Here is a 24,601-nt window from a genome sequence, read left to right on the forward strand (position 1 = left end):
AACACAAATTTCTAATTAATACTTCAGTGCCATAATTATATTTATTGGACACGATACTACTATGACCATAGTTCATTTGATGTTTTAATGTTTTTAAAGAAGAGTTTTATTTTTTAAACATGGACCATAGGATACATTCTAGCAACAACAATGGACCCTATGAAATAGTACTAAATCTCACTTTTCTACTTTCTATTATCCTACACAATCAATCCCTGGAATTTTAAACTATTTACAGAGATGTCACATTTCTGATTTACTAAGATAAAACAAAGAGCATTCTCTCGAGACAAAGAAATACATAATTACCAAAATTTGGGTATTAAAGGAGATAAAGATAGTTCAATCACATCATGTAATAGCTTTATAGGAGGTTATAGTATAAATGCTGAATGAATATGTATCTTAAATATCAAACTCAAATGTCTACAGGGCCAAACAGGTGGTGAGACAAGTGCAAGAAGAGCCTAATGAGAACCCATCTAAGAGAACTGAAATTCAACTCCAACACATAAGTTACTATGCAGGAATGCAGGCCTAGTGTTGCCAGATCTTATAATTTTTCAGTAACAGCTAGAAATCCTTTAATTTTACATGTTTATAATAAAGTATTTTTTTAAAAAGCCTAGATAGTGCAAGCCAAACAAAATAAATCTGCAGTTCATAGGTGGCCCACAAGCAGCCAGCTTGCAACGTTTGCTTGCACAGAGTCAAGTCAAGACTCCCTGGATTAAAACCAACCTTTATTACTCTTAAAACTTTCTCTGACTTGGTATCTGAACATTTAGCTGAGCAAAAATAACCTTAATTAAAAATCAAACACAGGAGACAAGAGTACCAAAAGCAACACTAAATTTCCCTCGTGAAGATTACCACTTAGAAGAGTAGGCACTGACATCACCAGAGCAAAAATAAAATATGTTAAGAAAGCACACCTCTCAGCAATGGATTTCAACCTGATACAAGACAGTCTCACCTGTCAAAACAAGGCACAGCTGCTGGTCTCCACTCATATCTATAGGAATACACCTTTTGCCAAGGGAAAAACACTGGATACCCTGGGTCTCCAAATCCCAAAGGACAATGGTGCAGCCCATCTTTTCCACTGCCCAAGTAAACAGTACACTGAATCCTGTCACAGACATACATGTAAGCTCAACAGGTTCCTTTAGTTCACTAATGTTCATTATTTTCCATGATCTTCCTGGGTCACCGGTGTTGGCATGATCTTTCTGTGGAAACTTGTAGTGGCTATGCATTTCATCCTGTGGGATGAAGGCCCAGCCTGGTGTACTAGTACTGTGGTAACCAGATTCCGGTGACTCCAAATGCAAAATATTCTGGAACCATGGAGCACAACAGGGAACCTCCCATTTGGAGCTCTTTATTATTTCATTCAGTGATGATAGCTGGGCTTTCCAAGACCTGGAAGATAGGGTAGAACTCACACCTGTTACAGTGAAAGGCACTAAATAAAATACTAAATCAGGAAGATGATGCATTAAAAAAAGAAGTGTCTACTTTTGTAAAGCCCTTTAGTAAAAAGGACACAATATGGAAATAATAAAGTAAATCCAAAGAAGGAGTTTCTGTACCTATCAACTTGAAAGGAAAACTTGGTCAGTTTCATGTTGTAGTCAGAATTAACAGGATCATCTTCATCGATCCCCTCAGGGCCTTCAATAGGAATGTCTTCTAGAGTTCTTTCACACAGTAGGTGTCCTGGGTGTTGCCTACATTTTAAAATGATAGCCATGGTCAACAATGATGATCAAATCCAAATCTGTATTAGTACCACTCCTATTAAAAATGGGTGGGAGGAGGTGTCACTCAGAAGAAACAATACAGACAATAAGTTTCTGCAAACAGGGCTCTTAATCTCCAATGCTTATAGCAGAATGCTAAAGTCAGCCTTAAGGATTTGACCCATTTATAACTATGTGTGGTAATGAATTATTGTGGTGTTCATTTCATAATATATACATACAGATTCTGAATCATTATGTTATACATCTGAAACTAATATAATGTATGTCAATTATATCTCAATTAAGAAAACAATAATTTGGCACATATGGGCAGTTAGCTTTATGAAGAGATAAGAGCACTTATTGTATACTATATTGCAGATGTTGTGATAAAAACTTCATATAAACTAGCCTTTCGGGATCCCTGGGTGGCGCAGCGGTTTGGCGCCTGCCTTTGGCCCAGGGCGCGATCCTGGAGACCCGGGATCGAATCCCACATCGGGCTCCCGGTGCATGGAGCCTGCTTCTCCCTCTGCCTGTGTCTCTGCCTCTCTCTCTCTCTCTCTCTGTGACTATCATAAATAAATAAAAAAAAAAAATTAAAAAAAAAAAATAAACTAGCCTTTCAACAACCTTCTGAGGTAAATATACCCTCATTTTATAGATATGGAAATGAAGGCTCAGAGAAACAGTGGAGCTGGATTTGAAACAGGTCAATGTGACTAAAAAACCCAGGCTACTGGGACGCCTGGGTGGCTCAACATTTGAGCATCTGCCTTCAGCCCAGGAAGTGATCCTGGAGTCCAGGGATCGAGTCCCACATTGAGCTCCCTGCTTCTTTCTCTGCCTATGTCTCTGCCTCTCTCTCTGTGTCTCTCATGAATAAATAAAAATCTTAAAAAAAAAAAAAAGCCCAGGCTTCTAAGTGCTCACAATACTGTCACCACAAAGTAAGATTTAGGCTGAGACCAGGGAATCCTTGGGTGGCTCAGCAGTTTAGCGCCTGCCTTTAGCCCAGGGTGTGATCCTGGAGTCCTGGGATCAAGTCCCACATCAGGCTCCCTGCATGGAGCCTGCTTCTCTCTCTGCCTGTCTGTCTCTCATGAATAAATAAATATAAATCTTAAAAAAAAATAGGCGAGACCAGGGCAATGTATTAGAAAGATAAAAAGAACTAGAAAGATAAAATACAAGTGCAGGTGTATGTGCAAGAGTATATGCAGGAAAAGGGCTGTCACATTTGAGAAACACAAAGGTGGTTAAGGTAGCACAGAGGAAAAAATGGTAAAATTAGTATAAAATTACAAGTGGAAGGGGTGTTAGTAAGAAAAGTAGATGAAAAGCAAGGTGGTATGAGATGAGGCTGGTAGGATACAGTGCAGTGCTTGATGGACTATTAACGATTTTTAGTTTCATTTTGGTGGGTGGAAGCTAAATAAGGGTTTTAAACAGAAAAGCAATCTGATCAGATACAGAAGAGTAGCTGGGGGAGAAAGAGAGGCATTTAAACACCCTGAGCAACTTAAATTACTATTAACCCTTTCAACAATTTGAAGGTAGTATGTTATTAAACATGTATCAAGGTGATAAGTTAGAGAAGGCAGGAGGACAGTGTGAAAAAACGATGCATGGAAAAGGTAGTTTCCAAACAAAAGGTGGATACCTTGTCCCCACATGTTAATATCTGGCTATTCCTCTGAGAAGCTATCCATTTTAACAATATCACTCTGCCTATCGTACAGAGCATGAAGTTGAGGGGGTAAAAGCAGACATCAGGAGACCAATTATGAGCTGTTATCTTACCTTAGTTCAGGTAAGTGATGACAGTGGCATGGAGGAGAGTGATAACACAGGAGTTAAGTGTATTCAAGAAACATTTAAGGAGGAGGAATGACTAGGACCTGGTGATTAATTAGATATGGATGTAATACTTAAAAGAGGTTCAAGATTTATATATATATTTCTTATATATATCTCTTATATCTTTAAGATATCTTTAAGATATCATATATATATATGGAAATGGAAATGGAAAACAGTCTCTAAGAAAGAAGGAAGAATTAGGATCCAGAGTACAGAGGGATGGGCCTTCATAGGAGAGGAATCATTGTAATAAGAGGTAAGACAAGAAGATGGGTATAGGAAAGCAGGTTTGTAACTTAAGTGAGAAACTGAGGGAGCTCTCATTAGATTCTACTTCCTTTATAAGTAGGAGGCAAAGTCACCCAAGATTTGGGGGCAAAGAGATGAGCAGAGACCTGGGGAAAATGGAGGTTTAAAAACATTATTGTAAAGAATGGGCTCATGAAAAATTAAGTTTCCAGGTAATATTCAGAGACCACTTGAAGGTAGCAAAAGTGAACTTACAGTGCTATCAATTTTCCTTTGTTTGAGGTTTTCTCACAAGTGCCTGGTTGCTTGGGTACAGGGACAGAGAAGGCAGAGTAAAAAAAAAAAAAAAAAGATTTTGTCAAACCAAGTGCTACCATAGAGCAGGAGCAAGAATTTAGGGTACATGTTAAAAAGGGATTGAAATGGGGGCCAGAATCCATGTTGGAAAGGGAAGGAAGTGAAGATGAGAGTGGGAAGGTCAACTGACTGAAAATTCCAATGATGTCAGACGACAAGTAGAGTGGGAGTACTTGAGTAAGTGACACAGAAAGTTTGGAAGGTTGTGGTTAGAAAATGAGACATGTAGGTAGTGATTTGGGGGAGGAATAGTTTCAAACAACTCAAAGTCAGGAAGAGAGTATGGGAGTGGACAACTAAAGTAAATTGGAAGAAAAAGTCACTGACAATGAACTGAAAGAACAAACCATGAGTTTGGGTTCTCAAGGAGTTTACAAAGTCTATGGGAAACATGAAAAAAAATTAGAGAAATAATACGACACTATACAATTAAGTGCCAAACGGTAATTCAAAGCCAAAGTGCTATAGAAGTTCAAAGAGAAAAAAAAATGATAAAATTAGTATAAAATTACGAGTGGAAGGGGTGTTAGTAAGAAAAGGCCTCATGAGAGAGGTAGATCTTAAAAGATAAAATGAGGAGAGACTGACATTCTGTATTCCGGCGGGGGGAAAAGAGCTAGAACCAGGAGTGAAGAAAAAGAAACACTTTTCAACCAACTTACAAAATCAGAAGTAACTAGAATATCTAAATAAAGCAACATAAATAAGCAGTCATTTTTTACTAATATATTTTAGATTGCCACAAGTGTGGGTCCTTCAAGGGAAACACCTGAGGAAATCCTCAGTTGGAGAAATCTAGCTTAATATATCTTATCAAAGTTCTTTAAGAGTAAAGTAATCCCTAAGGCTGCCAGGATCCCAGACACATAAGCAGCAATTTTAATACGGTAAACACCTTTATCTTCTATTCTAATGTAGGGCAAAAAGTAGGTAAATAATGTATTAAAGCCAACTATGCTGTTGTACATTATGTACTTTATTATTTTTTAAGTTGTGCTTGATTACTTAATAACATGATATAACCGATATGTAATAACATATACAAATCATAATCACAACTTTGATATATATTAAGAAATAAAAAGGTAGCCAATGGTCTTTTGCACAATTTTACAATAACAATCTATGTAGTAGCTAGAACACAATCTCACTGAATAGAGAAATAAAACTTTTTTTTTTTTTTTTTTAAGATTTTACTTATTTTTTCATGAGACACAGATTGAGAGAGGCACAGACAAAGGCAGAGGGAGAAGCAGGCTCCATGCAGGGAGCCTGATGTGGAACTCGATCCTGGGTCTCCAGGATCACACCCTGGGCTGAAGGTGGCGCTAAACCGCTGAGCCACCCGGGCTGCTCTAAAACTGGTTTAAAAAAAAAGCTAACAAGTACATTTTTAACCTCTTATGGCTTTAATTATTTACCTCAAAGCAGAGATTGCAGTAACCTACATACCTGAAATACAAGTTTAGGTTAAGAGCAACTGCAGAGTTGAAGGAGCTGACAATCACTACAACATCTAGGTCTTGAGACACTTTCAGTGAAGTAAAGGAAGAAATCTTGGCTGGTTCCTGTTGCTGTTCATTACACATATCTTCTTGGTGAAGTGCTAAATCCACGTGAGCTACATGTCTTCCATCCACAATGTCAAAAATGTCTTTGAATCAGAGTTAAAGAAAATACCAGTCTTAAGTATGCCTCACCACTTAAAGCAGAAGATGGGATGGAGTTCAGACTTCATGGCTGCAACCTTATAGATATAGTAACAAAGGGAACAGTGGACACTGAGGCAGCCTTCATCACAAGAATCAGAGGACTTATGAAGTTGGTGGCCCCACAGAGTTCATTCAGCAATACTTGCTAAAAATCCACTGTGCCGGGCCTTGATTGATACCCTGCTAATATTTTCCACTAGTTTTCTATAACAATGCTAAGAGAAATATGTATTGTGAGCCACATCTGTCATTATACATTTTTTAGTAGCCTTATTAAAGTGAAACCAGTGAACCTAATTTTAATAATACATTTTACTTAATCCAATATATCCAAAATATTACCATCTCAACATGTAATTGATATAAAAAATTAAGATGCTTTACAACTTTTCATAAAAATGTTCGAAATTTGGTATTTTACACCTACAGCAAATCTGTTTAGACACTAAACTTTCATTGAAAATACCTGATCTGTACTTAAACTTCATTAAATTCACATTCGAGAACTTAAATATACTTAAAAGTTCTCCAATAACTGAATAAAGCATCAGCTTTTAAATTTAAAGTAATTAAGTAAAATTAAGAATTCCATTTCTCAATCACAGTAGCCAATTTCAAGTGCTCAATAGACATATAAGCCTCGTGTCTACCTTGCTGGACAGCACCATCTATTATCTGGCAACAAAGATGAAGTTAATGCAACATTTTATGACATTTTTACAAAAGAAATTTTAATAAAGGCTATTTTATATTTAAGTAGAAAAACCACCCCTTTAATTCAGAAATAAAAGTTCCACAATCATGTAAAGGGTCATTTCTCAAGTCTTCAAAAACAATTTTGCTGATAATCTATGGATCTATAGAGACAAAAAGAAACCCCTAATATTTCCAAAACCAAATTAAAAGTGGTTAAGCAAACCCTATGATTCACTAATATGATGGAATCATTAGGGATAAGTGGATTGTATTCATACATGAAAATGTATGTATCACACCTAAGTAGTTCTCAAAATACTTTCTAGAACAAGCACATAGATATTTAACAAGCATGTTTTGAATAAATAGGTAATACAGAGCATATGTAATTTAAAAACACAAATAAGTTGGGATGATTAGGCCTATGGAAAAAAATGTACTTACTAGAAAATATTTCAGTGGAATATAAAGCAATATAATGATTATTTTAAGTTCATGAAGATCTTTTTCCCTGGAAAATTGTACTGAAAAACTAACCATTCTACCTATATACCAGTCCCTAAAACTAAAAGCCTAAAAAAGGTTCACCTTTCCAGGCACATCCCCTCTCCGCCGCATATCCCCATCTTTACTGCCAAGGATACAGATCCAGCCTAAACTACTCAAAACAAAAAGAATTCCTCTGCAGAGCTGCACATCAATGATCCTGTCCACTGCCTGTGCAGGCAAGGGTAACGTGAAACAGTTGAGTACTCTGATCTCAGCATCTCTTTCAGGAAATATAATGTGTAGGACAATACATTTATTGATGAACAATAATGATGTGTTATTGTGAAATGACAGAATTCTCAAAGATAAAAAGGAAACACCTAGGAAACAAAATGATATTATTTCAAACTTACTGGTCACAATTTTACAGTTGGTAATTCTGATTTTGTGAACACAAACAGGTAAAACAAAAAAGAAACAGCACTTTGTCCAATTTGAAGCAGTTATGATCATACCCACCTAAACAAGTGATTGATTACTGGTAGGTAGGAGGTAAGAGGATGAATAAAAATAGCCTACAACAGGGACACCTGGGTGACTCAGCGGCTGGGCGCCTGCCATCGGCCTAGAGCGTGAGTGATCCCAGGATGGAGTCCCATATCAGGCTCCCTGCATGGAGCCTGCTTCTCCCTCTAGCCTGTGTCTCTGCCCCTCTCTCTTTCCTCTCTCTCTCTCTCTCTCTCTCTCTCTCTCTCTCTCTCGGTCTCTCATGAATAAATAAATAAAATCTTAAAAAAAAAAAAAAGAAAAAAAGAAGATAGCCTACAATGTCTCTGTTCCTTCTGTTTACAGCCAGAATCTGGTACCACACCAGAAGTTTCGGGGGAAAAAAAAACAACAAAAAACCATTTATCTCAGGAACCCCACAAGAACAATCACAGGCTTCTTCTTCTTTTTTTTTTTGAATGAAAAAGAAGGGGGCCCTTGGCTGGCTCAGTCAGAAGAGCATGTGACTCTTGATGTCAGGGTTGTGAGTTCAAGCCCCACACTGGTGGTAGAGATTACTTAAAAAGAAAAAAATCTAAAAGAAGAAAAGGATCCTTAAAACCAAGGGTATTGAGTATGCTACTGCCTTAAATATAGAAGCCTGAGTGCTTTGATTTCTGTTCCCTGCAGCCCTCAGGATGGGTAATCAGTCTAGATCAGCACTATCCAGTAGAAATATTATCAGCCGCAAATGCGAACTGCACTTGTTCTAGTAGCTGCATTAAAAAAAAAAAAAAAAAAAAAAACCAGGTGAAACTAATTTTTACATATTATTTACCCCGTTACATCCAAAATATAATTTCAACACGTAATAAATATAAAAAAAACTATTTATGAGATATTTTACTTTCTTATTCTTTTTTTTTTTTTTTTTTTTTTAAGATTTTATTTATTGATTTGTGAGAGACACAGGGAGAGGGAGAAGAAGCAGGCTCCATGCAGGGAGCCCGATGCGGGACTCGATCCTGGGAAACCAGGATCACGCCCTGGGCCGACGGCAGACACTCAACCACTGAGCCACCCAGGCGTCCCCTACTTTCTTACTCTAAGCCTTCAAAATCTGGTATGTATTTGACACTTAGAGGACATCTTAATTCACATCAGTCACATTTCAATTGCTCAATAGCCCCATGTGGCTAGTGACTACTGGACAAGGCAAATCTCCCTCTCTGATTTCATCTCTATAAGAACTCTTCCTGGAATATATAAGATTACACAGATTTCAACATGCTAAGAGACCACCTGTAAATACTTACTGATATTTTGATCTTCAATGAGCTTCTGCAATGTCTCCTCACTACAGCTATACAAAATGGTTGCATCACATCTTCCATCTTTCAAATTAAATTCATAGATAAACAGTTCATAGTTTTCACTAAGAGCAAGAAGTTTGGGCTTGTCTGTTGGTGAGCTGCCGTTATGAGAATCCTCCCATATAAAGCTATGGAAAAAGCATAATTATTATATTCTACTATCCACAATAATATTTACCCACAATGGTGAGGGTAGAAGGATAGAATGAGTAAAGAACAATTCTTTAGTTCATCCACTAGCAGCATTAATTCTACATCCAACTTGAGGGAATGTAAACTGCTCTGGGACATCCCTCTTCCCACCCCTCCCCGAGCCCTGAATCTTCAGGCCAACAATATAGGAGTGGGTGGTAAAAAAAAAAAAAAAAAAAAAAAAAAAAAGGTATGGGGTAATAAATGATGGCTGCTTTTATTCCTTCATCAAGGACAAGTTTCAACAACCAAATATGTATATTATTTACAAAAGGTGGTACTATTAACAAAATAGGTTTTGCTAACTGAAATGCTTCCAATGACTTTAAAAAGTGACTATTTTTATTTATAGACTACTAAGACCCCAAGATAGTATACTATAGGTCTGTCCAATAGAACGTTCCATAATGATGGAAGTGCTCTATATATCTGCACTGTCCAATATGGTACCCAACAGCTACACACAGCTACCCAACATCTGAAATGTGAATAGTGCAACTGAGCAAAATGCAAAATTCATTAAGTCACGTGTAGCTAATGGCTACCATGCTGGACAACACAGTTACAGAATTTTTAACGCAGTGCAATGTCAACATATCAACATTGGCTAACAATGGTGGAAAGAGACTAACAAATGATGCTACAGCTTCAAATTAAATAAATCAAATTACATTTAATAAACAAGAGGGGGTGTCCCAGGGTGGCACAGTTAAACGATGACATCTTGATTTCAGCCAGGGTCATGATCTCAGGGTGGTGGGACTGGGCTCCTCCCTCAGGGGGGGTCTGCTTGAGATTTCTCTCCCTTTCCCTCTCCTCCTTTCCATGTGCATCCACACACACCTGTCTAAAATCTTTTTAAAAATAAAAAAATAAAATGAAAGGCCTAATTCTGAAAATACAATGGAATAAGAGGTGGCTACCATGCCAATAGTTTAATCTTTTAAAAAAAGCTTTCTTCTACAGAAGTAGTTTTAGATCTAATTAAAAAAAAAAATCAGACTTGATGCTCTAATGTCCTTATTGGAGAAAAAGACTGAAATATTATATATTTCTATCTTTGTGCCTAGACTGATTTTTCATGAACACTCAATTCCTGTTTACAATGAACATCTGGGGAAAAATCTTAATGTCAAATATGGAAAAGAACAAATTAAGATATACTCAAAAGGCAAACTACAGTGACATCCTTTAACATTATTAGCATATGGACTATACTGTCACATGAAAAAAACAGGAAATTTTCAAAAGTAACTGAAGAATGTACAGTGATTTTGACATATATAAGAAAGACCATGTATACTTTAAGATAAGTAGACTCTGAACACTATAAATTTGTTACATTTACATTAAGTGCCTGAATTAAAATTAAATCCAATTCAAATAAAAATAAATCCTTCTGATCCTCCTGCAGTCAACTAATTTCATGCAGTAGCTTATGAACGCCCTCATTATCTCATGTGTGTATGTCTCATCTCCCATTAAGTTCTCAAACATCTAAAGAGTTCTCCCTTTCTCTGCCTCATTTCTTCCTTTACAGGACTGTGTCCACAGGTACTTAACGTAGTTGAATAAACCAACTTCCCCTATGGAGAGATTCTTCTTCCTAGCACCCAGAGATCAGGAGTAAAGAATACAAACGGAGAACAGATTACAGCACTCGCTTATTTATCAAACAAATCTCTACTATCAGGCACTGCTACAGAACCTGGATATTCCAAGATAACACACCTCGAGACTGCTTAATGTTTTAGAAAGGAGATCGTTTCCAAATGTTTTCTATTAAGTAAGAGCCCAGAGATGCTGGAGGGCTGTTAGAAGAGCAAGACACTCTTGACTTTGGGGTTGTTGAGCCCCATGTTGGGTGCAGAGATTACTTACATAAATAAAACTTAAAAAAAAAAAAAAAAAAAGCCCAAAGATTCTGAAGCCACTCTCAAGCTTAATGACATTAACTCCCAGAGAGTCACAAAAGTGGAAAGTTAATACATGATTGTAATTGTGTTTTTCTGTCTTCCCAAATCATGCAAGGGTCACATAGAAGCTATCTTACTCAACCTCTTAGGGAATGCTCCTATGTAACAGTAAGCATGTAAGAATATTTGTTGAATGAATACGTAAGTGGGCAAAGTAGACTCTATCAAAGAAAAAGGCGGCGGCGGGGCGAAGCCCACGTGTGACGGAACGATCAGGATGATTCAAATTAAAGATGATCCCCAGCTGCAATCGTTAAAGGATTTTGAATTAAGAGAATGGGCAAGGTACGAGGAACAGTAACGATTATTTAACCTATGCTGAATTAATTTAAGCGCGAGCGCCTAAGCGGGACCTACTCGGGGTTGGCAGCGGCCAGCGGGGGAGCTGGGGCGCCCTCTCCGCGCCCCCACCCGCCCCACGTCGGGGAAGCGAGGGTGGGGCTGCAAAGCGAGGGACAGGTTCCGACAGTGCACGCGGTTCCCCTCTGCGGCCTCGCCTGCGGCTGTCATTCCTCCCCCGACCTCCACGCCTGGAGGGGAGCACTGGGGCCCGCCGACCTAAGGCTCCGTACTCCCCCGGCACTGCCCAGCATCCCCCCCGCAGCACTTACTGCCGAAAGGGGCCATTGAGGCAGCAGGCCCCGCCGCTCCGGCCGCCCGGCGCCAAGGAAAGCACCTGCAGGCTGCCTGCAGCTGTTAGGCTCCCCAGAACCTCCTGCTCTCTGTGCAACTGCGCCCGGGAGCCCAACCGCCCGGTTGCCTCCACAGGGACCGGCACCAACAGCATAGGTAGAACCCGTTCCATAGTTTCAGCGCCGCAGCTGCTGCAACCAGCAGCTCTCGCAGCTGCCTCTCCTGCGGCCATCTTGATCCGGCCACCGCTTCCGGTCACCTGAGTCAGCGGCGTCCCGGGCATGCGCGGGGCAGCCCACCCTCCGGAGGACCCGTGACCCGCGGGGACCGCGGGGCTGCCTCGGCCGGTTGCGTTGCTGGCTTTCGCAGGCGGGTGCCAACCACGGCCAAAAGCTACTTCTACCTTTGCTTCGAGCCTGTTTACTTAACTACCCTGGAAGAGTTAAGGGCCAAATTTAGCGGCCTCAGGCAGGCGGGAGCAGCTTTATTCACATTGTGGCGTTCGTCTCTTCCTTCGTAATCTAAATGCTTCCCCGCTCTTGGAACCCGGTTCCTGCCTCTCTCCTTTGATTTTCCTCTTGTGCTGTTTTCTTTTATAGGCCCCGGGTGTTATCATGTCTTTGGTAGTATGCACCGATCCATTCTGAGAGAGCGGATCTGAATGTTGAAGTAAAATAAGGTCTCTTGTAAAGGGAAGGGGAACAGGGTAGTTAACGGGTGGTGGGGGTGGTGATGGTGGTGGTAGAGTTCCTGTTTCATTCCTAGTCTTTTCTCAGGGAAGTTTGGCCCAAGGTCTTCAGGAGCTGGTGAGGAGCAGAGGGCGTGAGGAAAGAATAGATTCTCCTAATAAACATCAGTACCTTTCTTGACCTATTCTTTTCCACAATTAGCTGAGGTCACAACAGTAACCAAAGGCCAGCCCCTCGAGTTGTGCTTTGATTCAGTCTCTTCTTGTTCTAGGACTTTGTAAAATTTTTTTCCTCCCACATTCTTTTCTCCCCTTTTATTAGGGTGCTTTATCATGTGACATTTATGATGTCACTCTCAAAAGAGATCCTCCCTTAACCTACACCAACTGCTACCTCTGTCACATTTTGCTTCCCCTTTAGAAAATTCTTAGTTGATTCTTTTTAACGCTGCTAACCCATGTTTCCTCCACCCCACCCACCAACTTAGCCACCACCTTTATCCAACCCAACAGCAATGTCAACTCGTACTTTCAAGACCTATTCCAAATTTTCTTCTCTGCTTTTCCTCATCACTACTCTTCAATTCTTGCCTGAGCTGATGGAATAAACCTCTGAATATTTTTCTCTGCTTTGCTCCCTTGTTCCTCTAACAAGCAGCAGAGGGATCTTCTAAAAATGAAGTCACATTACATCCCAGTTTAAAATTCTGACTTCCCATTAGTTAGAATCCTGATTTTTAAATCATGGCTTATAGATCTATACCTTATCTACCTCTCTCCAACCTCACCCTTCCACCATATCTGTGTGCCTCAGTCATACTTGCCTTCTTTCCATTCCTGAAACACATGAAGTTCATTCTCAGTTGGCAGCTTTGTGTTCACTAGTGCTTCTACATGGAATGCTTTCAGCTTAATTGTAACTGCTATTGACAGACCTTCCTGGATCATTACACTCTAGGCGCGCCCCACCCAGTTTTGTTTTCACCAAGGTATTTATACTACTTGATGTTTTGCATCAGTCCCTGTCTAACCAGAATGTAAGCTTCAGAAAAATGGAGTTTTCACTGCTTACTGTTAACCTACCACCTAAAACAGTGCCTGATTCATAAAAGGGACTCTGATTATTGATGAATACAGGACCTTGTTTTTCAACTTAAACCTAACATTTCATAGCCCAAGGGAGATATTTATAGCCAACCTTATTAGCTTAGCTACTCTATTTAAAAAAAAAAAATGGCAACAATGAAGAAATTTCTAAGGTTCTACTTTTGTTAGAACCTAACAAGGCCTTATCCCTTTTATTAAGGACATTCTTGGGGGCATTCATATGTAAGAAAATGGCTTTCATATACCTTCTAACTTAGGACAAAATTTCAACACATCATTATTTCTTTAATATACCTTGTTATGTCATGCCCTTGTAGGCATATCATTCAAGTTTTTAAGGAGAACATAAGAAAAGGTTTGGGGTGGGGTCCTCTGATATAGCAAGGCATAAGAAATGTCCTCAGATTCTCTGGATCCCTGTGGACATAATCCATACAGCTAGCATCTGATGATTAAGCTTTTCCCCCATGTACATATATTCCAGAACAATTGGATCAATAGATCCAAGCAAGCCTACAAAGAGAGCAGATGTTAACTAAACAATTGTATTTTCTAATCTGTGTGATTTGATTCCTATCTGGCTCTTTCCAGCAGCTGGTAAATTCTCAAGACAGAAGTGAACTTCAGGTCACTCATGCTTTTATCTTAGAATTATTGTCCCTCAAATATTTCTTGAATTAACAACTCAGCTTCTCATATTAATTCTTGCCGTTAAAGCAGCTTGGCATGATAAATGAGCAAAGCATCTGGGAATAAATTAAAAGGTGTGCCTGAAGAAACAGGCTTTGGGAACCTAACCTGGGCAAATTGGTTACTTGATAAATGCTAGAGCATCTAGAACTACTTCTAAATAGGAGTTATCCTTCATATTCTTGGCCTCAAAGAAGAGACCTCAGTGACAGAACCTACACTGGCTTGAACAAGGGCTATGACCTTGTTTCTGCCATCACTTACTCCATCTTAGCCTCTAGCTGCTGTACCAATTGTTTGTCCACGTGGTGACAGAACAGAGGAAGAAGATTACTGGGGAAGGTTAGGGGTTCCGCCAGAGATGCTGTTGGCATTTGGGCTATCTCCCAGGCAATCAGAACCACCATGTCTGTCCTGGAGGGGAGAGAAGATGGAAAAACACCAGAATCTTTGTATTTACAGGAAACAGACTAAAGGCCCAGGTTTCTAATTATTTTCCACCACCACTATCACCCTCTGTGCTTGTGGCAGTTAAGATAATGTTCCCATATTTTGTATGTGCCAGGCAATGCCTAATGCTTTGCATATCCACCTTCTTAAGAACTCTAAGTGGTAACAACAACAACAACAGTAATAACAACAGTAAGTGGTTAGTATCATTATCCCTAAATCCCTAGTTTATAGACAACAGACTTAGAGAAGTGAAGTAACATGTCCAAAACTTGTAATGCTGCTAAGTGACAAAGGCAGAATTCCATCTTAGGTCTGTTTGACTCTAAAGCTTGTCCCCTTAATCACTGTTATATTGCCTTCCATTGGAAACCAATACTTTAGGGCGCTATGAAAAAGGAAGTGGGGAAAAAATGAAAAGGCAAAACAGCTACAACTCTGCCATTTTACCTTTCTCCATCCAACTTCCTCCCCAATACTTGAATATACCACTCAGGTAATATCTTGTCTGGCCTGCCTATACATCTCAGGGGGTACTTAAGTCATATTTACTAGGCCTTTAAGATCTTACCAAGCTGTATGATCACTGTTGGTCTCCTCAAGGGAGGACTCCAGGGATACCAGTTGCTCCCCTTGACTCAGTAGGGCATAGAGCAAAGATATTCCAAACTGCAAGTGATACAAGGTAAAATAAGTTCAACATAGGCCTTCAGTGCTTCCTGGCCCAGCCAATTCCCCAACTAAAGGGGCAGGTTCACTTGTAAAAATGGAATTCAACACTTGTAGAAGTATCAGGTTTTATAATGGCTGGCTAAAGAACTGTCAGACCTTTCGAAGGAAATCACTGCTCTGAATTTCCCAAAAGATCCTTGTGGAGCGTTGATTAAATACACACTTATGGGTTTTACTCTCAGCAGTCAGAGAATATAGATCAAGAATAGACTCAGGAATCTGATGCAGGTAGTTTGTGGACTGCACTGAAAGAAGTATTGCTTTAGGTAAAGATCTTCAGAGAGGAGTTCACAAAATAATTCACTGGGGTTTTAGAAGTTATCAGAACTTTTGCATCTAGAGTCCCTTCATTTAAAATTTTCTATCTTGTACTTATTATGTATTTAGTAAAGTGTTACATGTATAGGACTCCTAGACAAGCACATGGGTAAAATGGTTCAGAACTTTTTACTAAAAGGGATGCATAATAAAAAAAAAATTTTGGTGACTTCTGCTCTAGAGGTTCACATCAGCACCATTATCAGGGAACTTGTTATAAAGGTAAATGCAAGAGGCCATACCCAGGTCTATTAAATGAGACTCTCTGGGGATGAGACCAAGGAACTGGTGCTTGGTAAGCTCTCCAGGTGATCCTAGTGCTCACCAGACATGGAGAAGCAATGCAGAGAAGATGGAGAAGTAAAATTCCTTTGCTTACTCCTTGCCAGTGATACCAACTGAAGGCCATCTGTGGAAAGAGAAAAGCCTCCCCACTATTAGGTTACCTGGTTCTGAAGCACCAGAGTGACTGGCCGCTCTGAGGAGCTGGGTGGAAACCGCATTAGCCCCTGAAGTCCTTGGAGGAGTTCGTGGAAGGTCAAGTGACTGATACATTTGCCCAGAGGTTTGAATAACATTTGTAGAGCCTGCAAGAATGTCAGTAAGTGCCTCTTTCAGACTCCACTACAACTTTGCCTTCTATCCCCTTTTCTATCCTTTTTTTTTCCTTTGATGACCTGTGTTTGACATTTTCCTGGTCAGATTTCTTACTAAGCCAATCACCATTCATGTCTCTCCAACCTTAATACTGGTCCTTCAATATCTACTTATCTATGTCTTCCCTAAGAAAGGTAGATACGGGGCTCAACAAATACTTCTCAGGGAGTCCTTATCTTCTCAAACCTCCACAGCACACTCAGACCTGTGCAACCACATGCCTATGTTTTTTGTTCATTGTACCTAAAGATGATCAGTTCTAATAGTAGTTGGTTCTGTAACTCCCTCACTCAGGGGTTACAGGTTTGGCACCTCTCCCTGCCCAGCACTTTATCTGGCATCTCTGGGGCTGAGGGACAGAAGATAGGAAGGATCCCTAACTCATCCACAAAACTATCCTCTTCTCTACTTAGTGCCACAGTACCTGATCAGCTACATCCCTCCGGACTAGGAAGGGCAAATGGTGGGTGATAGCCAAAAGAAGGCTAACAGCTTGATCCTGGGGCAGGAAAGGGAGCAGCCTTGCCACGAGAGCTTTCCCCTTCCTCACAGAGAGCACCTGCAGGAAACCATCTGCTGCCTCCCTACATGTGAGAAAAGAGAACATTTTCAGGGCTCTGCATAGAGGGCTCTGGCTGCATGCCAGAAAAGAGGGGCAGAAGCAAAGCCAGTGTGTTTGCTTATCTTCCCCTTCCCTGGCTGGAGGTGTGACCCTCCCACACTCACTCCAGATTTTTCTGCTCCTGGGTCTTTAAGGCCTGGAAGAGCTTCTCAACCTGGTTGCTCTGTTGTTCAGAGTAGCAGGGCTGTGGATGCCCATCCTTCTGGCCCTCCTCTATTTCTAGTAACTGAAGAAACATCTGGGAATTCAAAGGTGGGAAAAGAAGGGGTCAGTTTGAGCAATATTCCATTCCCAAGGGGAAATTAGGAACTCATCCTTAAGAAGTTGATAGCTCACCTTCTCAATCCGGGACAACACCTGAAGCCTCTGACTGCTTGCAGCTCCTATCTCCTAGGAGAGAGTCCAAGGCCCTCAGCCACACCTCCATAGCATCAGCCCAGGCCTTAGGCTAGCTAGCAATGGAGCTGGAAAGGCTAACATAAAGCCTGACCACACTTCTTTCTCACTCTAAAGTCACAATCTTATTGATCTCAAGCATGAGAGTGCCCCCCCCCCATCCTTTCTCCAAAACAGGGGAGATAAAAAGGCTCATGGGAAGCTATCATTTCTACCTGCTCTTGAGATCCGTGGGGTACAGCATCAATAGCTCGGCGAGGACTAAAACACGTCGATACAGCTACTTGGCCCAGGGAGCCCTCGATTCGAACCACTGCACAAAAAAGGAGTCAAGACAAACATATTCCCCTCTCCTTTCCACCCTCTGGTTCATCCAGATGTCCATCCCAACCCAACAGGTCAGTCCTGGTCCTACCTGACTCATAAGCCTCTGCCTTCTGAATGTAAGGCGTTACCAGCTTCAGCGATTCAACCTTGCTCCTTCGCCCAAGTAGCTCTTCATCTTTCTGCTTCTTCTCTAGTTTCTGATAATATTCCTGAGAGTCCATGGGATTAAAAAAAAAAAAAAAAAAAAGGTATTCTCATCTCCTGAACTTGGAATTAAGGTTCTCAAGTGCTACCTCTTAATAAACCCTTTCCTATAGCATTTATTCCAGAAGTGACCCTGACCCCTTAGGGTCTCCTGCCAACCATTCTGCATCATCTTGAGTACTGTGGGTCTCATGCCATCTGTCTTGGTGTCTCCATCCTGAGGACTTGAAGAGCTAAAGACCACCACCAGCTCTGATGAAACGGCTGAGAGCAAAGTGGAGAGTCAGGAAGCAAACTCTGGCCAGCGTCTGCAACCTTCTTGCATTTCTTTTTTCCTAAGATACACACTGCATACCTTTCTTCCCCACCTCCCCCTTTTAGTTTTGTAGCCTACCTGTGCCTTCCAAAATCAGAGTTCTGTGATGGCATGAAGACCATCAGCAGCTTGCAGTATAGAGATAGCACTACTGTCAGTTGGCCAGTAGCCAATAGTACTCTAGGCCAGTTTTATGCTTCTGAGGAATGGCTAAGCAGCTCTAATGTCTTCTTAAAGAATTCTGTAAAATCCCAAGCTAAAATAAAGTCACTGACTGTGAGGCAAACTAGCATTTGAATAAAGCTTCTTCTTTATTTAGGAGAAATGCCAAAAAGGCAAGAGTGTAAAAATATTTCACTTTCAGTGATCCAGGCAAAAAGTTTCTACAGCATGGTGGAAAGAAAGGAAGAAATTAGTCTAAATTGGAAGGAGATAAAGGTGGAAACCCCTTTGAGGGCTCACGGAAGTTGAAAAGAAAGTGGTACACAGCTTAAACAATCCAAAAGCCTGTAAGCAAAGCTTGCCTCATAAATAAAAGGGAGATAGGGAGCAGAGGGTAAAGAGTTAAAATGTCTTCCAGCATTTATCCAGTTCAACGAGTTGAATCCCACTATTTATAAAATTCATGTTTTATATCTAAAAAAGGCAGTAAGTAGATTAATGTTTATAACAAGACATTTCTAAGACCCACAGAAGTATATAAAAGTGAGAAGTCCAGGGATGCCTGGGTCCCTCAGGTGGTGATCTCAGAATCCTGGGATCGAGTCCCACATCGGGCTCCCTGCATGGAGCTTGCTTCTCCCTCTGCCTGTGTCTCTACCCCTCTCTCTGTATCTCTCATGAATAAATAAATAAAATCTTTAAAAAAAAAGTGAAAAGTCCATATTTCAAGGATGAGTAGGGGAAATTCTTGGCAAAGGATGAAGACAAAACCTCAGTGTTTAGGGAACTGTAACTAATCCCATTTGTCTGAAGTGTAGGAAAATAAAGAGGAATGATCTTGGGATGCCAACTTTAGAAATATGGCCCCTGTCATGTAGTGATTGCCTCTCCCATCTGACTGGACATAGCCTCTAAGAGCTGGGAAAATAATCCAAGAAGGCCCATTTGATGCCAAGGTCAGAGGCTGAGAAGAGCACCTAGGACTCACCTGATAGTAATAGTCATCCAGGTGGGGGTTCTCACTCTGCAGCTGAACCATCTGTACTTTTATCACCCAGTCTTTCTCTTTTCGGGTCATGAGGTTAACATAGGGATCTGGCTGCTGAGACCAAGGCTTCTTGGCTGGGGAACTTCAAGCCAGAGGAACATTCCTTTAGACCTACCCACTCCCGCACAGTGAACTTCCCAAGGAGCGGTGAGGAGGGAGTGGAGCTATCTGGGAAGGATGGAACAGAGTACAGAGGTGGGCAACACGGGGAGAATCTTAATGGTGCAGGGCCTCCGGGGAGACACCCAATCACATGGGAATACCCAGCACGAAAATGAGCTGCCCTCAACCCTGCTGCTCATCTAGGCTTTACCTTGGTGTTCGACTACGTTGCTGCAGCTGCAAGATCCGTTGGTGCTGAGGGTGGAGCTGGGTCAGATGACTAGGAAGACTTAGAAAGAAACTTGGGCTGGGTGAGAGAAAGCACTTAGCTCCCTATTATTCCATCCAATTAGCCTCTAGTAAGTTCACTGTACATCTAAGGCAACCCTATCTGTTCACGTGCCTTCCCCCCAAAATCAGCCACATGAAATACCACAACCCCAGCTCAAAGGGCTCACATTTCTTTCCAGGGCTTAAATTCCTGAAATTTGGCTGCAGGAAATCTTGACATAGTAGAAACCCATTTGGCCTGGTCGTTGGGAGTTCTGAGTCCTCATCTCAGTTCTTCCATGCCAGCTAACCACAAGTAAGTTGTTTAGTCCCCCGGGCCTCCACTTCCTCATCTGTGAGGGAGAAGGGCTCTACTTCACACTTCTCTAACTAGGTTTCTGTGGCAGCTGGTACGTGGCCCCCATCCCTCCTCAACCACTGTGTACTGAAACATCTAGAGAAGAGCTCATCTAGGGGAGACACTTGGGGGCCTGCTCCTTAAGCCAGTACCTGAAACTAGGGTGCCATGAGGTTGGCAGGCTGCAGAAGAGAATTGAGTCTGGTGAGAGAAGTTGAGGTCCGAAGTGCCGTGCTGGAGAGCTGGCAGTGGGAAAAGTAGTCCGGAACGGAACTGGTGAGAGGTAGTCCAGAGTCTGAGAATGGAATTCAGAGGTCTGGGAAAAGGGCTCACCAACAGGATGCTGCTCTTGTTGCCACATGTGGCTTTCCCACCTTTATATTCTCACCTGCCTTTTCTCCCACAAGAACCTCACCCAACAGAGTTTGTCACCTCCTAGGAAACAGCTCTTCAGTGCCTGACAGTGTGGGGACAGGTGCTTTTCCTGTTTGTTGAGTTAGCACCCATCTCTCCCCTCTCTGTGATAGTCTTTCTTGGGCTCTTGTGCCTTCAGCCACTGGGCGAATGCTTGTCTGCCTCTTTTTGGACTCATCTGAAGCCCCTGTCAGAGCTGCCGTTGTCACCTCATTCTCCCTGCAGGATTTCTTGCAATTCTTCTAGCCTAGGTTGTATTCTTATTACACAGTTAATTTAAGGGCAGGTGCTCTTTCTAGCCATAAGCTCAATGCTGCTCATCTGCTGAAATTTAAGGAGGTGGAAATAGGGCCCTGCCTTTTCCTTTCCATATGGATGGCCAGATGTTCCAGGACCACCTCTGTCATTTACCAAACTTCCCTACATTATGGGTATCTCCCACCTCCCATACCTACACCTCACATGGGAAGCTTCATTGCCAGAACAAGGTCAAGAGCAGACTAAGGGACACTCCACATGTTCTTTCTCTATACACCATGACTTTCTCACAAGATGGGGATTGAAGTGACTCACCTGCCATAGGAAGTGCAAGGAAGCAAGTGACATCCCCAGCACACCAGAGGTCTTGATTCCAGAGGAGCTGAGAAGGCCTCTCTGGAATAGGAGGGAGAAAACAGGCTTCAGTGAGCCCCTGAGGTATCTTCTATAGGCATCAGCATCCATTGGATATGGAAAACATGAAGGGCAACCACTTCCAATATTCAAGACAGTGGTAGCCTGGCCTTCCCTCATAATCCAAATCAACTGCGTCAGGACTTCTCTGCTTTCTTTGAGGAGAAGCAAGACTGGTATCTCAGGAGTAGGTTGGGGGAGAATCTGAATGATTTCTTTTTTAAGTTTATTTATTAGACAGAGAGACATGGTGGGGGGGAAGCATAAGCAAGGAGAGCAGTAGGGAGAGGGAAAAGCAGGCTCCCTGCTGAGGAGGGAGCCCCACATGGGGCTTGATCCCAGTACTCTGGGATCAAGAACTGAGCCAAAGGCAGATGCTTAACCAAATGAGCCACCCAGGTGCCCCGTGATTTCTATATAGGAATCCTTGCCTCTTTCTACTGGTTGTGGGAACCTAAAGAAATAACCATCAGGAACAAACTGTTGAGACACAGAGGTCCAAGGCCCAAGAGGGCTCCCCTCAGTACCAGGAGCTCGACCAGCACGTATAGGCTATGTACGACCCTGCTAAGACCTGGTTTTTAAGGTGAAGAGAGCATCAGAAACTAAATGAGGGATAGGAAGAAAGAGGGAAAGAAGAAAAGAGAGTCTCTCTACTCTCTCTGAAATAGAAGGTGTTAACCCAAACCGATCTTAGGTGTGGAAGTCATGTTGTCCTGGCCAAATGGTTAAGGTGATGCACTAGAAAGGAGTGGGTGGGGAAGAGGAGAAGAATATTTAGCAACAGTCTGTGAGCTCCAGAAAGTTCAGGACAACTGTCCCCCCACTCCCTCCTGCCCTGGTACCTGGGTATTATGGATAGCACTGAGGACAGCTGGATCTCTGAGATCATGCTCTTCCTCCTCCACCTCTTCTTCTTCCTCCCCCTCTGGGTCTGGGGCTAGATCTGGATCCAGATCCTGATCCCCTTCTTCTTCCTCCAGTTGGGAGGCAGACACCAGATCCTCCTCAGGAGCCAAGGAACTACAAGACTTGCTTGGGTCTTGGTTTAAGTGGGGGCCTGAGGAGGGAGTAGATGGGGACTCAGAGGAGTCTGGTCTAGAAAGGCTACTTCTCAGTAACACATATGTCCATAAGTCATCTCCAGCACCGTCTTCAAACAATGCGTTCCTCCTTGTTACCCCTAACCCCCTCTCCCATCCCCCACCCCCAGTAGAGCAAATGGAACCTGGCAGGTGCCAAACACCTTTGCTTTCCGCATCTCTTTAATTGCCTCAGGTACCACCCCAGGCCTCTCTACCTGGCTCTCTCCCACATAACAGCCCTCTCAGTGCCTCTTTAACCACTCAAGGGCCAGGTGCCAGGACTCACTGCAATTTAAGCCTACTGTGCGCCAGATACTTCACCTGTATATGACCATTTGACTCTGAGTAGCCAGGCAAGGTTGGTAGTGATCATTTCACAATGAAGGGGAGGAAAATAAGGCCCAGAAAAGTGACCTCAGTGTGATGCAGCTAGTAAGTCAGAGTTTGGAAATCATGCCCACTAATTCTGGACACCCAGGCCCACATCTGTCCAGGGAACCATACCAATAGGGCTCTGCACCCTCAGGCTTTTCATCCAGATTCCACAGCCTTATTAGATTAGCAGTACCTTCAAGACCTTCCATCTCTGCAGGCTGGCAGACTTCCACCATGTCTGTTTCCTCTGGTAAGAAAACACCGTCAGCCTCTGGAAGGTAAGCCTGAGACAGAGAAGAAATGCAGAGACATCTTCCTCCTCAGTAAGGATGGCATGGCACCCTAAAACAGCCACCAGTTCCCCTTAGCAAAGTTGTCAGAGGAATATTGGCCCAAGGTCTCAAGGAGCAGGACTGCCCTAAAGTCCCACCCTCTGCCCTCACCAGCCCAGCTGCAGGGATCTGTCCTGCAAAGGGACAGAACTCTTGGAGAAGCACTCCTACAGATACACGTGGCCCCTCACCAACAGCTGCCTTCTTGCGGACACCCACCGCCTGACTGTTGCCGTCCTTTCTGCCGAGTTTAGCCATGGCAACCTAAGTCAGGGCTGGTTTGCTGCCCCTGGCTTTAAGAGCCCCAACCCTACTGCCCCCTTAAAGAGGCAGCATCCCCCAACTGCTGCATCTTGATGGAAATATGAGAATATAATCTAATGATAAAAAAGACTCCTGAAAGGGCCAGAGAAATAAACTGCATTTTTAACCCTCCAAGGTCGGGGGTACAGTTTATGGGGGATTGATATTTGGGAGCATTTCTTTAAATGGCCCCTGTTTTGCACACCCTTCCTAGGAGCTTTATGAAGTTATGTTCCTTTTCCAATCTGTAGGTTTTGCTCCATCACGATTGGGTAAGAAAGCCCTGGGTGGATCTTGAGATTTGTTAGTAACCAAGATCTCAGCACTTGGGCAGTGCACCTGGTGATGCTCGCCCTTCCCTGGATCGGATGAGTTAGGTCTACCACCCAGCTTTAACTGATGAGGGACCCCTGTGAATTTAGAAGCCAGCCTCTTCAAGGCTGAAACACTTTTTCATGAGTTACACAGACAATCTTATATCTTCTTGACTACTCTAGTGGAAAACTGGTTCAAAAGCTCAGGAGCGAAAAGAAAACAAGACGGCAACAAAAGCAAGAACATGGATACAGCTGGTAGGCAAAAACCTAAGACCCACCTGAGCCTCCGCTAACCCTTGAGTGATCTTGGCTTCTGTGCCCACTTCCTTTGTTTAAATGAACCCTACATGACTTTGTAGAATTTCTGAATAAAAAGTAAAATGAAGCTAATTTCTGTACATCAAAAAATATTAGTTGGGGCCCTATTGTCATGGTTGTAGGACAGGTGTTCTTGGTGCTTCTAAAGAAAAATTTTGTTTCAAAAGTTTTGCTGTATGTTAGAATGATATGAATGAGGGGAGGGAATTAAATAGCTTAAAGTTTAAGTTACTGAAAAACTTCAAATATCTGAATTGGGTTCAGATCCTTTTTGATAATATCACTCAGCTGTTATTCTCAAGAATTTCCTTATAGCTCAATTTGGTTGTTGTTTTTTTAAGATGTTATTTATTTATCTGAGAGAGTGCGAGAGCACAAGCAGGGGGAGTGACAAAGGAAAAGGGAAAAGCAGATTCCCTGCAGAGCAGGGAGCCTGATGCAGGGCTCAATCCCAGGAACCTGGGATCATGACCTGAGTGGAAGGCAGACGTTTAACTGACTGAGCCACTCAGGCACCCCTTTGGTATTATTAATAAAAGGACCAAATGGTGAATTTCAGTGTTC

General features: G+C 42.1%; 2 protein-coding genes across 6 annotated transcripts in view; both read right to left on the reverse strand.

Annotated features, from left to right (window-relative positions):
* Positions 1-12,072, reverse strand: part of SPG11 (SPG11 vesicle trafficking associated, spatacsin) — a 71,952-nt gene extending 59,880 nt beyond the window's left edge. For 3 of the 4 annotated variants that reach the window (XR_004810972.1, XM_025472944.2, XM_049103999.1), the window contains exons 1-6: positions 11,753-12,072; positions 8,917-9,101; positions 7,270-7,494; positions 5,670-5,871; positions 1,596-1,733; positions 977-1,425 (exon numbers count right to left, since the gene is read on the reverse strand). Coding sequence is in view for 3 of the 4 variants with exons in the window: in XM_025472944.2 (XP_025328729.2) it covers positions 977-1,425; positions 1,596-1,733; positions 5,670-5,871; positions 7,270-7,494; positions 8,917-9,101; positions 11,753-12,057 (1,504 nt within the window). In the remaining variant the exon portion in view is untranslated. Of the gene's footprint in view, positions 1-976; positions 1,426-1,595; positions 1,734-5,669; positions 5,872-7,269; positions 7,495-8,916; positions 9,102-11,752 lie in introns of those variants that run through there. The other variant, XM_025472948.3, reaches the window with a different exon arrangement.
* A 1,786-nt stretch (positions 12,073-13,858) lies between these two features.
* PATL2 (PAT1 homolog 2) lies at positions 13,859-20,353 on the reverse strand. 2 transcript variants are annotated; one of them, XM_035709165.2, is made up of 10 exons: positions 19,805-20,353; positions 19,432-19,573; positions 17,850-17,970; positions 17,650-17,747; positions 17,375-17,428; positions 17,143-17,276; positions 16,841-17,000; positions 16,206-16,346; positions 15,281-15,378; positions 13,859-14,673 (listed from the first exon to the last, which is right to left on the reverse strand). In XM_035709165.2, exons 2-10 carry the CDS (start codon positions 19,519-19,521, stop codon positions 14,520-14,522), a joined length of 1,050 nt encoding a protein of 349 aa, XP_035565058.1. In that variant the 5' UTR covers positions 19,522-19,573; positions 19,805-20,353; the 3' UTR covers positions 13,859-14,519. The 2 variants fall into 2 exon arrangements, with proteins under 2 accessions (XP_035565058.1, XP_035565059.1); XM_035709166.2 differs by lacking the exon at positions 19,805-20,353 and having other exon boundaries at positions 19,432-19,736.
* Positions 20,354-24,601: the final 4,248 nt, after the last annotated feature.

Source organism: Canis lupus, chromosome 30, assembly GCF_003254725.2.
Source record: "Canis lupus dingo isolate Sandy chromosome 30, ASM325472v2, whole genome shotgun sequence".
In the NCBI taxonomy this organism is placed as follows: Eukaryota; Metazoa; Chordata; class Mammalia; order Carnivora; family Canidae; genus Canis; species Canis lupus.

What these genes read in the sequence shown, in the direction of transcription:
- PATL2 (XM_035709165.2), bottom strand. Translation starts at nt 19,521, where the DNA reads ATGACCCGAAAAGAGAAAGACTGGGTGATAAAAGTACAGATGGTTCAG. An exon ending in TGGATGACTATTACTATCAG is followed by an intron (nt 17,971 to 19,431) that starts GTGAGTCCTAGG and finishes ATGGACTCTCAG; the next exon opens with GAATATTATCAGAAACTAGA. An exon ending in AACAGTGATCATACAGCTTG is followed by an intron (nt 14,674 to 15,280) that starts GTAAGATCTTAA and finishes TCTCCCCTCCAG; the next exon opens with GACAGACATGGTGGTTCTGA.